At 43.1% G+C, this 23,613-nt stretch overlaps 1 protein-coding gene across 1 annotated transcript in view; it reads right to left on the bottom strand.

Moving 5' to 3' along the window:
- The window catches only part of LOC123761864 (uncharacterized), a 416,218-nt gene that overhangs the window by 133,072 nt on the left and 259,533 nt on the right, over nt 1–23,613 (bottom strand). The window contains 1 exon segment of the mRNA XM_069330791.1: nt 974–1,084. Within this exon segment, the coding sequence (XP_069186892.1) occupies nt 974–1,084 (111 nt within the window).

The following is a 23,613-nucleotide window of genomic DNA, read 5'->3' as shown; positions in this document are numbered from 1 at the left end:
CTGCCACTCAGCATACCAACTTAGTGGTTCGTTATGGTGAACACGAATGTAGATACTTATATATATCGTCTGTATATAATGAATAAAAGCAAAAACAGTATTGTGGGAGGAGAATGTGGGTGAGTCAGGTGACTTGAGGGAGGGAGGAAGTAGCAGCCAGTGGCGGGCTGCCACTCAGCATGCCAAAATAGTGGTTCGTTACGGTGAACACGAATGTTGATACTTATATATAACGTCTGTATAAAGTGAATAAAAGCAAAAACAGTATGGTGGGAGGAGAATGTGGGCGAGTGAGGTGTTGAGAGAGTGAGTGGCTGGCTGGTGTGTGGCGGTCACTCCTCGTTACTTTTTGACTCACAATAGCAACTTAGTGGTTTGTTATGGTGAACAAAACATGCAGATACTTATATATATATAACCTGTATATATAGTGTAATAACCGACAAAGTATTTGTTCACTGTTTGATGAACATAATTGAATCAATAATATGCACACCATATTTTTAGTACAGCGATGATTCACACATAAATATATCCCACTACACATTATTGAATAACATTACAGCAAAAAACTATGAAAAATCAATCAGAGACATTACAATAATTAGGTAATTATCTCTGTGGCCACTCCTGTCTGACAGCTGGCGAGCAATAGACCATCTAGGACGCACGCTGAGTCAGCGCCTGTTTTTTTGCCATACTTCCCCACCCTATAACAGGCAATATATGCCACTTACGATCTTTTTATTATTTTTCCCATGATCAGTGAACACAAATTAACAGGTTTAGAAGAATTTTTTTTTTTTTTATTTGGTATGTCCCTGTGGTTGACACATGCTAAATAGCCAGGTGCCATTTAAGGGTTAAATGAAGTAAATTGTTGACAACTCAAATTATTATACCATTTACTCTGCCACAATTACAGTATAATATGTCAGGTAAATACGAATATCAATTTATTTTTAATATGTACCCATTTTCCTTCCTTTTTTGGCTGTCGAACTCCATATTTCGCAGTTATCAGTTTCAAATATGGCGTCACATCTTCCACCATTGCATCTCCATCACTCTCTTCTATAAAAACCTGCAAAGACAATAAAAGTAGTGAAAAGGGAACATAAAAAACAAAAAACATGAAAAAGCAATGCAGCCCCAATTATTCATAGAATTGGTACCTGTAAGTGTCCAGAAACACTTAAATTTTGGGTAATTGAAGAAAACTTCAAACAATATACAGTACAACCTCGATTCAATGCACTATATGGGACCAACTCCAGTGTGTTGGAACGTCGGATTCGTTGCAAGTGGTGACCTTCAGGAGACGTTTGCGTCAGTGTTTTTTTTCTCTTGTACATGATAAAAATGCATTATCATATTATATACTGTACCTATATATTACTACTCTACTAAAAAATACTATGTTACATTTGTTATTTACCTTATTGTTGGAGTTATGTCTATCTTGAAGTCTCATAACGTTGTGAATGTTATACAGTAAATACGTACTGTTCTGTATTATGCTGTTAGCATTGTGTTGATTAAGTAGTTCTGCTGTATGTTGAGTACTACAATACAGTTTATGAAAACTATTGTACACTAAAACTAATGCAAATTTAATTTTAACGTTATGTACACACTTAAACGAAACACTTGTTCTAACTGTTCACTCCACATACGATGTTTTTAGATGTTTGCATCAGCTTTGCTGGTGCTCGCTGCTGCTGTGTTAGCTTCAGCTACTTCTGAGCTGGAGCAGGCTGCTGTTATGCTGGTGCTGGGTATGGCTGTGCTGGTTGATTTTATGCTACTAGTTTGTGAAAAATATTGACTCATTTTTGTTTGTTTCCTTCCTTTCGTCATGTCCTTCCGACAAATATCTTTCATCATCCTTAAGTGTTGATAAAAGCTGGTGGGTTATTACGAATATTCTTCCAACGGCGGACAAACACGTCACTCGCAGACAAAGCTAACGGCACTGGGTGCCTACTGAATGAACACAGACTAGGTCTATACATCCTGCAGTAGGCTGGTATTTAAGCCAGATCCAGTAACAAATTTCTCTCAAATATTGGATTTACATCAAATTATATACTTTTGGGTTATATATTTAGTTTAATAACATTGTTAGGATAATAAGAGATATAAAAAACCAGCGTCGAATGTAATGAAACGCCATTTTCTGGGTGAGTCCTGGAGGTTCCTGGAGCTATCCAAGTTGAATGGATATGTATATCTTTCTGGCATCAGTCAATGCATGAAGTTCTTGCCTACCGGGGACCATGAGCCAGAACCTGCCCCCCCATCCCCTCTAGAGAGGCACGAGGAGCAATGGCCTATAGAGACTTCCCTCTGGTTGGGAGCATTCTATGTCTGCCATTGACCGGGAGAGGCACCCAGAAAAGTAGGCGTCCCAAAACAAACTCCTAATTTGGTAAAACTATTGCGACTGAAAGCCAAACAGGTGGACAGAACTCCTCCAACAAAAATTACCAAAATAGCACGACGTCATCACGTCTTTGCGCCGCTGTCTGCACAACCCCCTCCTCCTTGGGAGGGAAAAGGGGAAGCCCCAGACCCAACTGCCAGTGACCCAACCTACAGTTCTTAGGCTGGATGTAAAAATACACAAAAAATACTGCCGACTGGAGAGAGGGAGGGATGCCGGGGAGCCTCCAGGACTCACCCCGAAAATGGTATTACATTACATTCAACGCTGGTTTTCCTGGGGGGAGCCCTGTCGGCTCCCTGGAGCTAACTACCCAAAGATAAGGAAAATAGGGACTTACCCGGGAGGCGGTTAGTCCTCACTCCTCAACACGAAGTCGAGACAACTGGCTGCAACCTCCGACCCATGGCAACACAGGCCCTTACCTGGCCCCGGAATTTTCACCAGGTAGCGAGCAGCCAGGACCCCTGTTCGACCTCCAAAAACCCCTCACACGAATGTAAACCCAAGACATGTTGCCAAAGACAGCAGCCAAAGCAGCAAACGTACGCACGTCGTGGGCAAAGGGATAAACCGCAGACTGGCTAGACTTAATAACCCTGCAGACAACCTGAGATATCAAAGCCCGGGAACAGAGAAGAAGGGAAGCCGGGTCAACCCAAAGCGCATCCCCGGCCACTGAAGCCGTGGAGCGCAAAGCAGACGAATGCCCGCACCGTGGAGGGCAGTGCACCGGACCCGGCAGTGCACCGGACCCGGCAGTGGCCTCAAGAGCCTCCACATCCAACTCAAGCCAGTCTAAGGACAGCTCAAGGAGAGGAAAAGAACCGCAGGGCTGAAGCAAGCAGGGCACAAGTACGCAAATTCTCTGCCACCAAGGTAGCCAAAAGGGAAGGAACCTGCACGTGAAGTTGCAGGTTCCTGCAACTTCCGCAGGTTGCATCCTGCGGAAGGACAGGGGCGTATAAATAAGCATTAAGATACTCAAAGTTGCCCCCCCCCTCCCCAGGAAAACCTGAAATGCCGACTGATTCTCTCGCCACTCAGGTGAGTGGGACCGACAGAACGTGCGCCAAGCCTCCAACGAAAAAAAAGAGGACAGTCTGTCAACCAGGATGACTCCGGAACTTCATAACGAACTCAGTACGAAACTAGCAGAGTTGGATATGAAGGAACGTGGATCCATCACGAAGGTATAATCCGAGTTGCGCAGGAGATAAGCCGCCAGGCTTCCCTCAACTCAGAAGACGAGACGCGGGAAGCCGGAAACCTCCGAAAGGATGGAACCGTAGAACCCGTGGGATCACGGAACCGAACCCGGGAAGGGATGGACACCAAGTCCAGTTCGTACGCGTAGGGAGCGAAAGAGAACCTCCTCTCCTTGTAACACCAAGGCCCGCTCAGATGGCTAAAAAATCCAGGCAGGGTCCAATAAGGCCCAATGCTCCCAAGCCAACCCCTCTCCAACCCCGGAAACCTTGCCCTGAGGACCCGGGGCTGAGCCGGCCTCCAAACTCCCCACCTCCAAAGAAAAGGTGGGAACTGCCGAAAAAGCAAGAACGAAGGGGGCCCACTGGCCAGACCCAGAAGCTCCGGCAGAAGGACCAGGCTTAAATGCCTCCACCGCAACCCCAGAGAGGGAACCCCCTGAGACCGCCCGAGTCTCAATACCAACTAGACCCTGCCCCGATTCCGAAACCCTCGGACGCTTCGGAGCCGGAAGCAAGGGAGGGAGGGACCGAATGAATGACAGAACGGGAAGGCCTAGAAGGGGCAGATGGAACCAGAGTCGAAGCAACTCCCACCCCTAAATCTGGGTCCCTATAACAAAACGGAGCAGTCTCGAGGCATCCGAGGGTCGCAACCAACCTAGCGTGTTGCAGCAACCTAAATCTAACATGCACCCGCATATCATTATCAGAGGCTTGGGTGAACTGGAGTACGTACAGACAACACACGTCACACGATTCTGAATTAAAACAATCACTGACCCAACAGTCAGCATGTCGGAGGCAAAACTGGCGAGTGTCACCCTGAGACAAGAGGACAGAGCAACCTTCAAACTCGCAAGACGCGAGGGGAAACTCAGGGGTCACATCCATTGGACCACGTTGTCCCCGTGGAGTTTTCCAGGGCCCTTAGCTTTGGTTACACGCTAAGGGAAGCCCAGGCAGGGTACTGCAAACCGGCGCTCAAGTCTACCCAAGTCTACCAATCAAACCTCTAAAAGCTGAAAGCCCCAGTACGTGTACACTCATGCAGGCCAAGCGGGGAGGACCACCACCAGAGGGAGAAGTATATATATATATACCCCAAGAACAATGAAGGGGATCACAACAGCAGACCCCCCCCCCACCAGGCAGAAAACAAAAACAAAAGAAAAACCCTGTAAGACGACAACGTACCCAGGTGGAACTGAGCCGGCCGCTGTTATAGGTGAAAATTAGCTGTGCAATACCCCGCGCCCCTGCCAGTGACAAAAACTAACCCCTACCCGGAGACAAACAAGGGCAAGGAAAAACACCCAGCTGACTCCAGGGGCAGCCAAAAACCGAGCAGTAATCGGCACAACGGAGGTAGATCTCGAGGTGACTTGTGGAAGGAGGCCCCAAGCCCCAAGGGCAGTACTTACAGGGCACCTAGGGAAGGTGACCCTAGGCACATGCAGCCCGAGTACCGTGGAATCTCACTCCCGGCTCACACACCACCTGAAGGGACAGCCCACACCACAAGGCATAGAACTGTAACAGAGAAAGTGGAGCCAGAGGCACAAACGCACCAGACTCCCATCAGCCTAGGAACTGTAGGTTGGGTCACCAGCGGTTGGATCTGGGGCTTCCTCTTTCCCCTTCCAGGGAGGCAGGGGGTTGCACACACAGCAGTGTGGAGACATGAGGACGTCATGCTAGTTTGGTAATTTTGGTTTTGGAATTCTGTCCACCTGTTCGGCTTTCGGTTGCAGTACTTTTACCAGAATAGGGGTTTGTTCTGGGGTGCCTACCTTTCTGGGTGCCTATCCCAGTCGATGGCAGACATAGAATGCTCCCAACCACAAGGTTGTCTCTATAGGCCATTGCTCCTCGTGCCTCTCTAGAGTGGGCCAGGTTCTGACTCGTGGTCCCTGGTAGGCAAGAACTCCATGTATTGACTGATGCCAGAAAAAATACATATTCATTCAGCCTGGATAGTTCCAGTGAAGCCGACAGAGCTCCCCCCAGGAAACTTATTTTAAAACTGATTTATTAATTTTATTATTTTGAGTCACTGAACTGTGGCGACGAAATCGAACAAAACACACATGATGCTGTGTACAAGGATTAGACCCGTCCACTCACGCTGGAGGAGTTGTTCCAATAACATGAATAATTTCTCAAATTAGCAGATGTCTATCATATTACAGTATATTTTTGGTTTTATTTTGTTTAGTTTAGTTTAATTAGGATAAAAAGCTATTAAAACACTTATTTTAGAAATGATTTATAAATATGAAACTTTCAAAGTCATGGGTCACTGAACTATGACGACACAGACAAAGGAAAACCAAGTAAGATTTACAGTACAGGTATTCCATTATCGGTCCACCTTCACTCATCTTGTTTCATCACAGAAAATGTCTATAAGGAGATTTTTCCACATATAGCTAGCTAATCATGCTTCAGCTTTTAAATTAATTTACAAAGATACGTGTGCCACAAATCAGTGAACGAAAATCATGGAAACTCAGTCGTTCACTTGTGTGGACCACTCTGGCTGGTGTTTGGTTAATATGCTTGTTGTGTGGACCATTTTGTCTGGTGTTTGGTTCATATGGTTCACTTGTTGTGTGGTTCACTTGTGTGATCCAACTTGTCTTATGAAGGAATTATTAATTGTAATCTGTGATAGAATGAGAGTATTTCATCATTCTGTGAACTCTGTCTCAACATCATAAGCTTGTGGACCACTTGTGGTCCACATGTGTGGTCCACTTGTGTAGTCCATTTGTGTGATTCAACTTGTCATATGAAGGAATTATTAATTGTAATCTGTGATGGAATGGGAAAGTTTTCCACCACTCTGTGAACTCTGTCCCAAGATTGTAAGCTTGTGGACCATTTGTGCGGTCCACTTGTGTGATCAAACTTGTCATACGAGGGAATTACTAATTGTAATCTGTGATAGAACAGGAAAGTTTTCCACCAGTCTGTGAAAACTCTGTCTCGACATTGTAAGCAAATTGAACATCCCTTGCTTCGGCGAACCGAACCGGGTGAGTAAATCCGGCCTGAAAAGTGTGCGAACTAGCCGGAGATTCATTGAATCATGGTACGTTGAATCGAGGTTGTACTATACAGAGAAACCTCGGTTAGGGAATTTAATCCATTCCGGCAAGGAGTTCGTCATATGAAACTTGTCTATTGAAACTAATTTCCCCACTTAAAATAATGAAAATACAATTAATCTGTTCCACCTCCCAAAAAAACATCAATATGAAATTTTATAAAGTAATTATAATACATGTACAGGCATACCTCAGTTTAAGAGTTTAATTGGTTCCTGGAGACGCCTCGTATTCCGAAAACTCGCATTCCGAAGCTAATTTTCCCACAAGAAATAAAGGGAAATGAATTAATCCGTTCCTGACTACCCCAAAAACCCCACATCAAACTAAATTTTTATACCTAATTCATCTAAATAAACCTACAAAACTATGTTCAAGTTATTACTTACCTTGCTGTTGAATGCTCTAGGCGTATGGAAGATGGTGAGGAGGTGGGAGGAAGAGAGGAGTTACTGTTTGGAAGGGGAGTCCCCTTCCATTATCACATCAGGCAGTGAGGACTTCACTGGTATGCACACTCTGGCACATTTTGCCTGCATACCACTAGGACTTGCTTGTTTTACTAAGAATTTGTCTAATGACACTTGTTTTTCCCTACATTTTAACACTTGTCTGTAGTAAGACATCACATTATCATTTAAAAGGTCAATGCAACGGCCTGCTACAGCTTTATCTGGGTGAGTTTTTTCAACAAAACTTTGCAGTTCTTCCCATACTTCACACATTTTCTTAATCAAGAAGGGACATCCTCTACTGCCTCTACTCACTGCTATTTTCTTAGGTTGAACCTTACCAATGGCTTTCTTGAGACCCATGGCAAGATATATAATGACAACTTTTATGCTCAAATGGCCAAAAAACCGATAAAAAACTGTAAATCCTTGTGAAGAATTCAGGTGGGATAGTCACTGGACACGAGACACTGGTAAACTGAGGCGCGATCGCCATGCCACCACGCGCCAGTCGGCCTGTACACGTATCAACAAACTCGCATCCCGAGGTAACCCTCGCCTTCCGAGACATATTTTTGGAGTAAATCCTGCTCGTCTTCCGAAAAACTCGCATACAGGGACACTCACATTCCGAGGTACCACTGTAATTATTATAAATGTTTTGTTTTCCCTGTTTTCAATTGTACTTTACCTTATGAAGAGCGATAAACCAACAAAACTGTTGTCGGAGAAGTTCGAGAATTTGCGAGAACCAGAGGGAATGCTAGGATGCCCTACGTGGTTTTCTCGTTAACCAAACAGAAGCTTGTCAATCGAGATAAATTTTCTGCGAGTGGCTCCTCGTTACCTGAAATGCTCATAGATGGAGGTTGCTTGTCACCCGAGGTGCCTCTGTAATTAAAAACCTAGCACTGATGTCATGAAGTGCCTCTTTCTAGATGAGCCCTGGTGACTCCCAGAAGCTATCTCTCTGATAATACACAATAAAAATGTGTCACCAAGCAACTATACAAATGGTTCACACAGATCAAGAGAAACATTCAAAATTAGCATGAAACTCAGTGCTGAATGCCACTACCAGGCAGCTTATCTTCAGCACGCAGGTATTTTCCTTACTCAGTTCTAGAGCTAATGAACAGCCAACAACTCAATCTGGGGAAAGGATGAATGCACCTCCACCTCAATCAGTCCAGTTGAAAAGCACCCACTGCAATAGCCTCACGATCGGAGACTGAAGCTATGTAGGTGGGAAAGCAACAATTCCACACTGATGCAAAGAGACTCACCTCACCTCATGGCAGAATGGGGCCCAGAATCGAACATCTTACAGATCCAACGGAAGAACACATCATCGACTGTCCACTCTGTAGAAATGGGATGGAAAAGAAAGATACAAACCTCAGGTGAACTGCTTGGAGAACAAAATCCTGAGAAACTAGAAGATGAACTTCTTGAAGCATTCTACTACAGAGGGCAATGAACTGTTCAGGCAATGAACCTCCAGAGTGCATACATAATGGAGCTAAAGCATCGAGTCCAGATGGATCCGAATCTTCCTCAAGGCATGTCATTCAGCCGCAAACATGCACCATACTGTGCATCTGAAGGAACGGGCCCAACCACAGACTCTGGGCAGCCATGTGAGTGCTGGTCACGAAGCCCTAACCCAGTGCTAAAGAATCCATGAACATACTGAGCAATGGGGAGAGGATGGCACCATGGGACCTGCCCTGAAAAACCTGAAAAGGAAGCTGGCAAGACAGGAGCCAACGAAGGGCGGGTGAGGTTCAAATTCACTAGTACTGGGAACGGTGAAACAGATGAAACTGGAGAAACCAGAACTACACCCTGAGTCAAACTATGCCCAGGGAAAAGACAATGAGGGCAAGTTGAGGCTTCTGCCAGTTCACCCGAAACACGAACATGGCAAGCTAGGAAAGAACCATACCTCTAGTTAGCTGACATGCAGACTGACTGAGAGCTCAAACCAGCCAGTCATCAAGGTAGGAGAACACATGAACCCTTCAAAGGTGCAGCCAGGTGACAATCACCCATACCAATGTGGTAAACACACAAGAAGCCAGACGCAAACAAAAAAGAAGAACCTTGAAGTGGTAAGCTTGATGCCCCCCTTTTCCCCCCACAAAACCTTAACCAGTCCCTGAACTTGGGATGAAGCGGGACCTGCCAGTACATGTCCTTGAGGTCCAGGGGCACCATTCAAGTGCCAGCCTGTAAAACCAGGTGCACTTGAGCCAAGGTGGTTATGCAGGAGGTTGGACATGGTATGAAGGTTTTCAAACCTGAAAGATAAAAGATATACCATAGTTCTGCCGAGACCCCTCTTCAGGACCGGGAACAACCAAGGAGCTGGCAAAACCAGCTCAAACGAGCCATATGCCCCGCTCCCCTTACAGTGGCATCAAAGGGGCAAACCATGAAAGGGCCTGTGCATGCCATGAGCAGAACTAACCTTCCATGATGCATGATTGTGACATCTAGCAGAAAAAGAGCTTGCAACAGGAAGAGCAACAGCCTGGGAATCTGACTCTTCCAAGGAATTACCTTAACCAAACAGCAGGTGAGGTCCCAATCTTACCAAGCAGGGACAGAATCTCAAGAATACAACAAATAATCAATAGACAACAATGCAAAAGCCACTCCAAACAGCACTCGGGATAGTGCATCCCCTGGAAAGAGGAGAGGCAAGAAAGGGGAAGAAGGGCAAATGGGAAAGGGACCAAGTCAAATGGGAAAGGGACCAAGTCAAATGTAACGAACAGGGCCATCATGGCCTATTGATACATAAGGCAAGCTGAGTAAAATGCCACCACCACCTCCCAAAGGAGAGGGGTGAGGGTCTTAGGGAAAGTCCCCTTGTTGATACCTGGTTGAGGTTGATACCTCAACCAGGTATAGGTTGAAGTTGAGGTTGATACCTCAACCAGGTATAGGATAAGGTTGAGGTTGATACCTGGTCGCCAAGGCAGGAACTGCAGACTTCATGGCCTCCACATATGAGGCGGTACAAAGCAAAGGAACATTCTCATGGTACAGTACAACCTCGATTCAACGTACCCCGATTCAACAAATCTCTGGCTAGTTCGCACACTTTTCAGGCCGGATTTACTCACCCGGTTCGACAAACAATGATTCGTTGAAGCGGAGGATGTTCGAATTTGATTACGACGTCGAGACAGAGTTCACAAACTAAAGGAAAACTTTCCCATTCCATCACAGATTACAATTATTAATTCCTTCATATGACAAGTTGGATCACACAAGTGGACCACACAAGTGGACCACACAAGTGGACCGCACAAGTGGTCCACAAGCTTACGATGTTGGAACAGAGTTCACAGAGTGGTGGAAATCTTTACCATACCATCACAGATTACAATTAATAATTCCTTCATATGACAAGTTGGATCACACAAGTGGACCACACAGGTGGACCACACAAGCGGTCCACAAGCTTACGATGTTGGGACAGAGTTCACAGAGTGGTGGAAAACTCTCATTCTATCACAGATTACTATTAATAATTCCTTCATAACATATGTTGGATCACACAAGTGGACCACACAACAAGTGAACCATATGAACCAAACACCAGCCAAAATGGTCCATACAAGAAGTGACGCATATTAACCAAACACCAGCCAGATTGGTCCACACAAGTGAATGACTGAGTTTCAACGATTTTCGTTCACTGATTTGTGGCACACGTATCTTTGTAAATTAATTTAAAGGCTGAAGCATGAATTGTTGGAAATTTCCAACACTAAATACAACACTGTTGTATTCTCATTAATTATTACTAATTCTACTAATCATTGTAGTGATTAAAATTAACCCAACGTAGAGTTCACATGTACTAATAATTACAATCTGTACAATAAGGCTAGAATTCTTACGTCACCCGACGCCAGTATTGCGTCAGATTCCATTGTAATAAACACATTTATATCCAATGTGTCTGAGAATTGAATTTGATTCTCTATAAACAACGGTGTTCTGTGTGATAATTAATTACAGATAAACTGATCTCCAACTAAAGCCAAATAGAGCGTTTATAGTTATAGCTGTTATCTAGTAATTAAATTAACGTCACGCGTGAATGCCCTGGAGAGACTTTCATTCTTCTCCATTGTTCGTTTACTATCATAAAACGGGCAGATAATAATATTTAACTCCTTCTAATAATAAACCCGTCCTAACCCAAGCATTTCAGTCACCACTACGAGAAATGATAATATCCGTAATAAATAATTTAGATAACAAACGCGGGACGCGGAGCGGGGCGGAGGAGACGCCAGTCTGCACGAGGTGACGCGTACGTGAGCACACGAAGCAACGCGCTAACGACGTGACGCCATTACCCAGCCACCAGGGTAGACGCCATCAAGACCTCGAGAAGAAAGTCGCCACTGTGAGGTGTGAAGAACCTTTACAGCCATTACCTTCACTGGTGTCAGTGTCATTTACATAACAAGTCGAATGGTCAAGAGATTAATTTGATATTCGGCTAGAACCTGTTAAATTTGGTTCTATGTAACACCACGTGACCGGCCAGTGAAGCGCGTCAGTATCTAGGATAGGCTAGACCGGAACCTAGGACGCGAACTTCGGCAAGCCTTAACTTACACAGTGCCCATATTAGCTAAGTACCTTGATCCTTATTTGATGCATCATATAGGGGGTGGGTTTATAGCTGGGTAGCTTGTCGTGACGCCGTGCGACAATAAAAAACTACAGGTCATTAATTTCTCTTCTTGTTAATCTCAATTTCTTGAACATAGATATCTAGTAGTTTAATTTGTTACTACTGAAACCAATTTGATTTACAGCATGTGTGAGGAATTCTCCGAGCTGTCATTTCCCATGTTAATCAACTCCCAGTGTTCTATGACGAGTCCAGGAGAATCAGAGGATGAGTCGTTACTAGCTTCTGGGGAATCATCATTAAGCTAAGATTCCTTTTGTATTCTTTGATTATTATCTGTACTCCTTTACATGCACTACTCTGTTCATTGGATTAACATGTGTTTATTATACTTATTATTTCATATTCGTAATCTATGTTCTATTTGATGATAAAGATAATGACTCTATAAATATTCATAGGATTAGATTATTATACATTGGACTGGTGAACGAACCACACTAGTTCCTGGACGTACTGAGTTCCAGTAATATCCCCCAATGTAGGTGCTTGAGACTTTGATTCATTTATTTATACAGCCCATTAATTATTTCAGTGATCATATTCTCTAGTATTTTATCCATAGTTACTGGTTCATCTAGAAATATTCTAATGATCATGTTTTCTTAGTTTCCCTCTTTACTATAAAAGCGGGTGGTCCTTCAAAATTGATTTTCTTTACTTTAATATTTAAATAATTAGAGTCAAGCCCCAAATATCCCAATTATGGTCCTTATCGAACCGGATAGGCATAAAATTATAATTATAAATACTAATTATTAATAACTAATCCTTGTGTGATGTAATCAAGACTAACCATTTAATTAATTGTGTCAACCAACAGTGTAACACATCAGTTAGTCTAAGTCACACCAACACATTGCTACTTTCACCTCATGTATAAGGTAGCCTTAGTGGGACACAGTCAATTACCCACAACACTTCGACCTATACCTCACACAGAAGTGAGAATCTTTAGGTCACCAGGAGCAACAGCTCATAACTTTTACAACAATTCCACACTAACACCTGCGTTAGAGTGGCCTCACCATCTAACCATTATATACTTAGGTGGTAATGACATCCATCCCACTCGTCATCCAGCCGAGGTGATCAAACACCTTAAAGCCATAATTTCTTCTTTCAAGCTCATCAGTAATTCGGTAGTATTCACATTAGTGGAACCTCGCCAACCAAGTCAAGATAATCGTTGGGGAGTAACCCCGGAATACTACCAGAGAGCTGCTAAGTACATAAATTTCAGGCTGAAAAAACGAGTGAGATTGGATGCCACATATATCCAATTTACAGCCAGACCTTATAGACAAAACCTGACTAGAGATGGTGTACACCTGTCAGGTGAGTCTAGGTTGCATGTGGTTGACAAGTTAATCAACACCATCAACTATCACAAACGGCTGTGGCTAGCAAGCCAAACTTAACTGTACATAATTGTTCACCTGTGTGTGCAAGTGCACCCTTATAAAAACAAAAAAAAAACAAAAATACAGCACAATTATATTCACCTTACTGCACCACAATAATCTTTACCAATTTTATTAGGTAGAATTTAGGCTGAGATTGTGCTGAATTTGGTACAAGCCCAGACTAAATAAATTTATAGTTCTTAGTTAGGAATTATCACGACTAGACCTAAGCTAGTCAGTAGTGTATGTATTATACTATTTGTGCTGACCCTAAACAGGGTGGGATTAAATTTTGAGATAACTCTGATTGGAGTGCCTCCATAATATTTCTCTTGTACTCATTATTTGTGTATCTATTTTGTGTATTGCTGGATAATCTCCATTAACTCTGATGGTGATATAGATGAGCTAACCGGACGAGAACTAATGGTGAAGTTCAGACAGTGCACAAAATATCTAGCTACTTGTTGTTAGGTAGGTACATTTAACCTCAAGTGAGGTAGAGTATAAATTAGCCACCTTAAATTAGGTTATATTTAATGTTACTTGTCTACTAATGAACAAGTACCCAAGCTTCATTAGTAATACATATACTAATCCCATGAAGTTTGGACCCAAGCCCAACATGGCTACTCCTGAGCAATTAAGGAGAACCTACATTGGCCTTAAAGGTCATTTGACCAGATTAATTAACAAGGCTGAGGGCTTATCTAAAGATACTCCCATTGACTCTTATCACTTAGAGACATCAGTAAGAGTAGCTGATCTGAAATTTGATCAAGTTAAGGCTACAAGTCAGTCTTATATTGCTCTACTAAATACTGTAGAAACTGATCCTGATGAAGTAAGTCAAATTGTAGACGGTATCTCCCAGTACGAAGAGGAGACTCAAGATATAATTGACATGCTATCTACATTAGCAAAACAATCTGGATCCAATACCAGTAACACAGGGTCTCAATTCAATAACCAACTACCAGAGGTTCGTTTACCTACTTTAGACTTACCTACATTTTCAGGATTAGATACAGAAAATTGGGACAATTTTTGGACTTCATTTGAAGTTCACATCCATAAGAAACCATCTCTGGACAAGGTTTCTAAATTTTCATACCTACTTAGTCTTCTCAAAGGAGAGGCTAAAAAGGTCATACATAACCTCACTCTTGATGAGAGTAATTATGAGGAAGCTATAAAACTCCTGAAGTTGAACTATTGCAACAAAGAGTTAAGTATAGCTACCCTCTATTATCAATTGCTAGATCTGAATGCACCAAATAGTAGACCAGAGTCACTTCAAAGCTTCAGACTAGAAGTAGAGTCTCTAGTAAAGGCCTTAGGTACTAAAGTTAATATACCTGCTTCAGAATGGTCTATCAAGTTACTATTGCAGAGGAAATTACCTCGAAATGTCTTAACAGAGCTCTGCTCACATTATAATACCGAGTTTCTCACTCTTGACCAAATATTCGAGGGATTGAGAATAACGGTTAACAGGTTGAAGACTCATGATAGAATTAAACCTGAGTCTAAACCAACTAATACTGACACTTCAGTCAAACCTAAACAGACTTTGAATAAGTCTAATAAATATAAATCCAAGACTACTCCATCCACTGGGAAAAGAAGTGGAAATGTAGGTACATATTCAGTGTCTCCTTCTGAGATAACCAATGACTTGTCTACTAAAGAGACCAAGTCTATTAACCAGAGAGGTGTCTGTTCTGCAATCAGGGACATACCACTTACCAATGCTCTGTTTATCCTACTTATAATGTTAGGGTTAAGAGGTTGCAAGAAATACACAAGTGCACCAGGTGCATGGGCTCTCATGATTCCAAAAAATGTGTAGTGCAGCTACGTTCCTGCAACAGATGCAACCAAGGTGTACATCACTACGCCTTATGTAGAAAATCTTCTACACCAACCATGACCACTGGGGAGAATTCCACGAATTCTACCGCAGTGCAATATTGCAAAGTGCATCAAGAAGTAAATGTACTTGCTACTGAGTCAGGCAATAATACCACTCTGCCTACAGCTCAACTTAGACTAATAAACCGAAGATCTAGAATTAACACTAGAGGTCTTTTTGATCAAGGTTCACAGAAAACCTTCATTACACAACAGTTGGTAGATGAGTTAAATTTAAAACCTGCCAAAAGTGTGAGGTTAAATATTTCTGGTTTCTTGTCGAATAGTGGACCTCGTGACTACAAAGTAGTTAAGTTATTAGTGAGACTCGGATCTTCTACTAGTCCAATACAAGCGGTAGTAGTAGATAAACTTCCTACAGACCTGCAGGTCACTGGGTTAGCTCGCACTGCGAGACATCTTAGACGAAACCGCATGAGGCTAGCAGATTATAAAATAAATTCTGACTGCCTCACCGATGTTGGAATACTTATAGGCGCATATCATTATTACAAATTTATAACTGGATGCACCAGACAACACGGAATGAATTTGTTGTCGTCTGCAGGAGGCAAATTGCTTACGGGACCGGTGCTTTTCAGACAAAATCCAGCGTCCACAAACTAACAATCTAATAACATAATAGTGGCGTGACTAGGCTTGGAACAGTCACCCCTACGTTTCAGGGAAATATCTGAGGATATTGAGTCTGACCCACGAATACATCGTTTGTGGGATTTAGACACTTTAGGCATTATCCCTGAACAACCGAGTCCTGATGATACGTGGACTTACCAGCAATATCTGGATACAGTTGTCTATGAAAATAAACAATACTGGGTAAGACTCCCATGGAAGTTGGATCATCCACAACTTCCAGTAAATTATTTTATGGCAGCCTCACAATTGCAGTCTCAATTAACACGACTACAGAAGCAGCCAGACAAACTGAACATGTATCATCAACTCATCCAACAACAACTTAACAGTAAATTTATTGAGGTTGTTGATAACGATGACCGAAAAGTAGGTCATTATTTACCTCATCACGCTGTGGTGAAAGACTCATTGACAACACCTATTCGTATTGTCTTTAACTGTAGTGCTAAAGTAAAGCCAAGCAGTGTGTCTTTAAATGAATGTCTCCAAACGGGACCTAGCCTAACCCAAAGGCTACATGATGTGCTGTTACGATTTCGCACTGGTATTTTCGCCTATACTGCTGATATCCTCCTGCAAACCTCCGAGTAGGTTTGCAGGAGGAAGATCGTAACTACACAAAATTCCTCTGGACTAAGGATCCACTGGATCCTAACAGTGAAGTCATCACATATCGTTTCGCCTCAGTATTATTTGGAGCTACGTCCTCACCGTTTCTTTTGCAAGCAACATTAGACACACATTTGAGGAAATCAAACAGCCCCTATAAGGCAGACATTAGCGACAACTTGTATGTCGACAATTTCCAGGGAACAACTAATGATCAAACTGATCTGGTAGAAATCTACCATGAGGCTAACCGTGAACTATTAGGAGCCAATATGCCACCAGTCATGGGCCTCAAATAATGAATTGCTCAACCAGGTAATCGAGAAAGAATTTCCAGGTTATCAGGTACCCAATCAGTTAAAGGTTCTAGGCGTAGAATGGAACACCAGTACTGACGAGATGAATGTCAAGTCAGTACAAACTGATAACTCAACCCTTACCATGAGAACACTGCTCTCGTTTGTCAGTCAACCATTTGACCCTTTAGGCCTACTTAGTCCTATATTAATAAGGGGCAAACTCCTAATGCAGGAGTGCTGGCAGAAACATATGGGATGGGATGATCCGTTACCAAGTGAGTTACAAGCTAAATGGCAGATACTCTCAACGGATTTTAATCAGTTAGGCGTTTTGAAATTTCCTCGTAATGCTTCAGGATCAAACTTACCCACCAATTTGCACGTTTTCTGCGATGCCTCTGGCAAAGCATATGGCGCAGTCGCCTACTTAGTTAATAGTGCTCAATCAATTTTGCTCACATCTAAAGCAAGAGTTGCTCCCATTAAGAAGAGATCTTTACCTCAAATGGAGTTGACTGCATTGATGGTGAGAATAAGATTGGCTCATTGCCTGGCAAAGACACTCAATAATATCCACTTTGGTGAGATTGTAGTGTGGTCAAACAACGAGGCAGTCTTACAATGGGTAAGAAACAACAACAACAAGACTCCCTACGTCAGTAATCGTGTCAGGGAGATTCATGAGTTATCTGCTGGATATAAATTCAGACATGTTCCTACTAAGGACAATCCTGCAGATTATTTATCTCGAGGGTTAACACTAAAACAACTTATCAAGTCTTCGCTGTGGTTCAATGGACCTTCATGGCTTGTTGGTGGTCAGTGGCCCAAACAAAAGCCACAAGTCATAGTGACCAATATCACCACTCCCATGAAAGAACCAGAACCTCAACGAATCTTAGCCATTGATCCTCACAATTATTCTAACTTAAGCAAGTTATTAAGAGTAACTGCACATGTGTTTGATTTTCTTGCTAAGATAGGAATTCGACATAAGTTTCCCAATCCTATCCTCTACTGGATCAAACGTGCACAACAAGAGACATATGGAAGCGAATATGAAAATCTTCCAGATAAATTAATGAAGTCTCTAGGTATCTGGTATGATGCCAACACTCATAATATACTAAGATGTGGAGGACGTTTGCTTAATGCAAAAATTGATTTGGACACAAAGAATCCAATTCTTCTCCCTCGCCACCACATCATCACTAAACTTCTTGTTTTACATCACCATCAATATGGTACTTTACACGGTGGAGTGTTAGATACTCTCACCGACCTTAGACAAAAGTACTGGCTTCCTCAAGGTCGTCAGACAGTTAAGTCAATTATTAAATCTTGTGTAATCTGTAAAAGATACGATGCTAGAGTATGTCCTTACCCAGGACCTCCACCACTCCCGGAAGAAAGAGTCGTTCATCTTCGTCCTTTCGAAACCACTGGTGTTGATTACACAGGAGCCTTACTTCTCACTGGCAACCCAGATAAGATACCAGTGAAAGCATACATTTGTCTCTTTACGTGTGCTACAACCAGAGGTGTACATTTAGAAGTCACTTCAGACATGAGTGCTGAAGCCTTCATCCAGGCCTTCCGCAGATTTGCTGCTCGCAGATCTTGTCCCAAATTACTGATATCGGACAATGGTTCCAATTTTGTGGCAGGAGAAGCTTGTTTGCGAGACGTCTGGAACCACCCAGAAGTACAGTCGGTCCTACAGAGACGACAATGTCACTGGAAATTCATAGCACCGAGAGCCCCTTGGCAAGGTGGGTTCTATAAGCGAATGGTAGGCACAGTCAAGAAGTGTCTAAGGAAAACTTTACACAGACAAAAGGTCAGTTACTCCGAACTCCAAACTATTGTTGTGGAAATCGAGGCGCGAGTCAATAACCGCCTGCCTGTCTGATGATTTAACCTACCTGTCTGATGATTTCACCCAGAGAGAACCTCTGAGCCCCTCACACTTGATCCATGGAGGTCTACTGAGCCCTCTCATCCCTTTAGACGAAGAGGACCCCGTAGACCCGTCACATGTGACCAGAGGAGACTTGGTGGAAAGCTACCAGCATCTCTCCAGAGTTATTAACAGGTGGAATGAGGTGTGGACTCGAGAGTACCTCACAGCTCTACGAGAGTACCACTATGGAGCTTCGAGTCCTTACAATAAAGTGCAATTAAAACCAGGGGACCTAGTATTAGTCGACAGTGATGGACCGAGGTCAGAGTGGCCCATAGGCAAAATTGTTGCCATTCATCCAGATCATCAAGGTGTCCTGAGGGTAGTGAAAGTTTTATGCCGAGGCAACACTACTCTAAAAACTTTAGAGAAGCTGGTTCCTCTTGAATTGGCTGAACGAGAATATCAGCCGGATCCAGTTTCCCCAGTAATTTCCGAGGACAGTAATTCTGATCCTCCGAGCAACCGCCCCACTAGAGCTGCTGCTCAACAATGTAGGCGGAAGCTGCAAGCCTATTACAACTCTGACCAAGAGTAATTCTTTTACATCCAATTTAGATAACTATGATGAAACTGCGGTGTGATGTCAAGTAACAAACCATTACAAGTCACTATGACCCAGGACATTCCCATCACAGTAGATTCTGTTGTTTAAATTGTGTGATTTAAATCTTAAATTATTGTGTAGGCTATAAGTAACATTATTTATCTAGAGTACCTGAGAGTTTGTAGGCTTTCTTAATTATTAGCTTTAGGTAATTCATAATAACATGTTTCATTTAACATGAAAATCAGCAAGACTTAAGTTTCTTGTATGTCCTTGACAAATACGGGACATTCGTTATGTGTGTACTAACATACTAACATACTAATATTAATACCAACTTCGGGATAGGTGTCAGTACTCCACATTACACTACGACCCTAGAATCCTCCCCCCGGAGTTATGTTGGAAATTTCCAACACTAAATACAACACTGTCGTATTCTCATTAATTATTACTAATTCTACTAATCATTGTAGTGATTAAAATTAACCCAACGTAGAGTTCACATGTACTAATAATTACATCTGTACAATAAGGCTAGAATTCTTACGTCACCCGACGCCAATATTGCGTCAGATTCCATTGTAATAAACACATTTATAGCCAATGTGTCTGAGAAATGAATTTGATTCTCTATAAACAATGGTGTTCTGTGTGATAATTAATTACAGATAAACTGATCTCCAACTAAAGCCAAATAGAGCGTTTATAGTTATAGCTGTTATCTAGTAATTAAATTAACGTCACGCGTGAATGCCCTGGAGAGACTTTCATTCTTCTCCATTGTTCGTTTACTATCATAAAACGGGCAGATAATAATATTTAACTCCTCCTAATAATAAACCCGTCCTAACCCGAGCATTTCAGTCACCACTGCGAGAAATGATAATATCCGTAATAAATAATTTGTATAACAAACGCGGGACGGAGGAGACGCCAGTCTGCACGAGGTGACGCGTACGTGAGCACACGAGGCAACGCGCTAACGACGAGACGCCATTACCCAGCCACCAGGGTAGACGCCATCAAGACCTCGAGAAGAAAGTCGCCACTGTGAGGTGTGAAGAACCTTTACAGCCATTACCTTCACTGGTGTCAGTGTCATTTACATAACAAGTCGAATGGTCAAGAGATTAATTTGATATTCGGCTAGAACCTGTTAAATTTGGTTCTATGTAACACCACGTGACCGGCCAGTGAAGCGCGTCAGTATCTAGGATAGGCTAGACCGGAACCTAGGACGCGAACTTCGGCAAGCCTTAACTTACACAGTGCCCATATTAGCTAAGTACCTTGATCCTTATTTGATGCATCATATAGGGGGTGGGTTTATAGCTGGGTAGCTTGTCGTGACGCCGTGCGACAATAAAAAACTACAGGTCATTAATTTCTCTTCTTGTTAATCTCAATTTCTTGAACATAGATATCTAGTAGTTTAATTTGTTACTACTGAAACCAATTTGATTTACAGAGTGTGTGAGGAATTCTCCGAGCTGTCATTTCCCATGTTAATCAACTCCCAGTGTTCTATGACGAGTCCAGGAGAATCAGAGGATGAGTCGTTACTAACTTCTGGGGAATCATCATTAAGCTAAGATTCCTTTTGTATTCTTTGATTATTATCTGTACTCCTTTACATGCAGAACTCTGTTCATTGGATTAACATGTGTTTATTATACTTATTATTTCATGTTCGTAATCTATGTTCTATTTGATGATAAAGATAATGACTCTATAAATATTCATAGGATTAGATTATTATACATTGGACTGGTGAACGAACCACACTAGTTCCTGGACGTATTGAGTTCCAGTAATACCCCCCCAATGTAGGTGTTTGAGACTTTGATTCATTTAATTATACAGCCCATTAATTATTTCAGTGATCATATTCTCTAGTATTTTATCCATAGTTACTGGTTCATCTAGAAATATTCTAATGATCATGTTTTCTTAGTTTCCCTCTTTACTATAAAAGCGGGTGGTCCTTCGTAATTGATTTTCTTTACTTTAATATTTAAATAATTAGAGTCAAGCCCCAAATATCCCACATGAATAGCTAGCTAATGTGTTGAAATCTTCTTATACACATTTTCTTTGATGAAACAAGATGAGTGAGGGTGGACAGATAAGGTAATACTGTACAGTAAACCTCACTTTACAGTGAGGTTTCACTCACTTTCATCTGTGTTGTCATAATTCAGTGACCCACGACTTTGAACGTTTCACATTAATAAATCATTTCTAAAACTGGTGTTTTAATAACTCTTTATTATCCTAGTTAAACTAAACTAAATAAAACCAAAAATATACTGTAATATGATAGATATCTGCTATTTGAGAAATTATTCACGTTATTGGCGGCACAACTCCAGCACGAGTGGACAGGTCTAATCCCTGTCCACACAACACCATGCTTGTTGTGTTTGATTTTGTCACAACAGTTCAGTGACCTACGGCTTCGAAATAATAAAATAAAAAAATCAGTGATAAAATAATTTTTTTTTATAGCTCTTATTACCGTAATAATGTTGCTAAACTAAATATATAACACAAAAATATATAATTTGATGTAAATCAAATATTTAAGAGAGATTTATGTTACTGGATCTGGCTTAAACACCAGCCTACTGAAGGGTGTACGTATAGACTTAGTCTGCATTCGTACAGTATGCACCCAGTGTCCTTAGCTTTATCTGCGATTGATGTACAGTATTTATCAGCCGGTGGAAGAATAATTGTGGAATTTACCATTTTCTGGGGGAGCCCCGTCGGCTCCCCGGAGCTATCCCAGGCTGATATGCTAATGTCAGACTTTGGCATCAGTCATGTGTATGGAGTTCTTAGGCCTACCAGGGACCACGGCCAGAACCGGGCCCCCTCAGAGAGGCAAGGGGAGCAATGGCCCATAGAATCCCCTGTGTGGTTGGAAGCATTCTATGTCTGCCATCGATCGGAACAGGCACCCAAAAAGGTAAGCGCCTCAAAACAAACCCCTATTCTGGTTAAAATTGCTACCAAAAGCCGAACTAGTGGATAGAACTCCCCAACAGAAAACAAGCAAACTAGTGTGACGTCACACGCTGCCGCGCCGCTGTCAGCGCAGCTCCCCCCATCCCGGGAGGGGGAAGGGGGAGCCCCAGACCCTCCACGCCGGCTACCCACACCTCAGTTCTTGAGGCTGATGCTATAGGCGAAGGTCGTGTGCTCTGGCTCCGGTGTCGCTACAGCACTGTGCTTTGCGTGTGGTGTTTATTTTTGTGGGTGCGAGAGCCAGGAGTTATCTTCAGTACTCAGGCTGCATGCGCCTAGGGCTGCCTTCCCTAGGTGCCCTGTAAGTACTGCCCTTGGGGCTTGGGGCCACCTTCCACAGGCTCCTCGGGGTCTGCCTCTGCTGGTCCGTTTTACCTTTTGGTTTTTCGGCCGCCTGTTGGGCTCTTGCGTGTTCTGTTCTCCCTTGTTACCGGCAGGTAAGAGGCAGTTTGCACTGGTAGGGGCACAGGGTGCTGCACAGCTTGTATTCCCGACATAACGGCCGGCTCTGTTGCTTGGGGTTTGCTGTCCTCTTGCAGGGTTTTGTTTTTCTTTTTGCCTGGTGGGGGGTTCTGTCATTTTATTCTGTTAGTTTTTGCCCTTCCACTGTTCTCCTCGGTGGCGCCCCCTGCTAGGTCCCCGTGAGTGTACACGTCCCTGGGGTACAGCTATAGAAGTTCGCTTGGTAGTTTTGGGCGCTGGTTAGCAGTGCCCTGCCTGGGACTACCTGAGCGCGAGTCCACTTAAAGTAAATGCTCAGGACCCTGGGAATCCCCTAGGGGGCGCATGGGTTCGATGGATGTGACCCCGGAGTCCCCACTCGCTGTGTGCGAGTTTGAGGGTTGCTCGGTCTCCTTGTCTCAGGGTAACCCTCATTGTTTTTGCCTCTGCCACGCTGCCTGTTGGGTTGGTGATACTTTCGACCCTGAGTCCTGTGAGTGTTGCTGCTTGCTTGTGACTCAATTTACCCAATCCTCTGACGATTCTCTTCGGGTACAGGCGGCGTATGCGTTGCAGTCTAGGTTTTGTCTGTTGCAACACGCTCGGTTGGTTGCTCACCTGGATGCCCCAGGGCTGCCCCGCTTTGCTTTTCGAGACCCGAACTTGGGGGTCCGGGTCGCTTCGATCCTGGTTCAGTCCGCACCTCCTCGTCCTTCCCCTTCTGTTCGTTCTGGTCCCCCGCCCCTGCTTCCGGCCCCGACGCGTCTGAGGGTTTTGGGGTCGGAGCAGGGGTTAC

This window comes from Procambarus clarkii, chromosome 24 (assembly GCF_040958095.1).
Source record: "Procambarus clarkii isolate CNS0578487 chromosome 24, FALCON_Pclarkii_2.0, whole genome shotgun sequence".
Taxonomy (NCBI): Eukaryota; Metazoa; Arthropoda; class Malacostraca; order Decapoda; family Cambaridae; genus Procambarus; species Procambarus clarkii.
The sequence above is the reverse complement of the archived record's forward strand: the minus strand, read 5'-3'. Positions and strand labels throughout refer to the sequence as shown.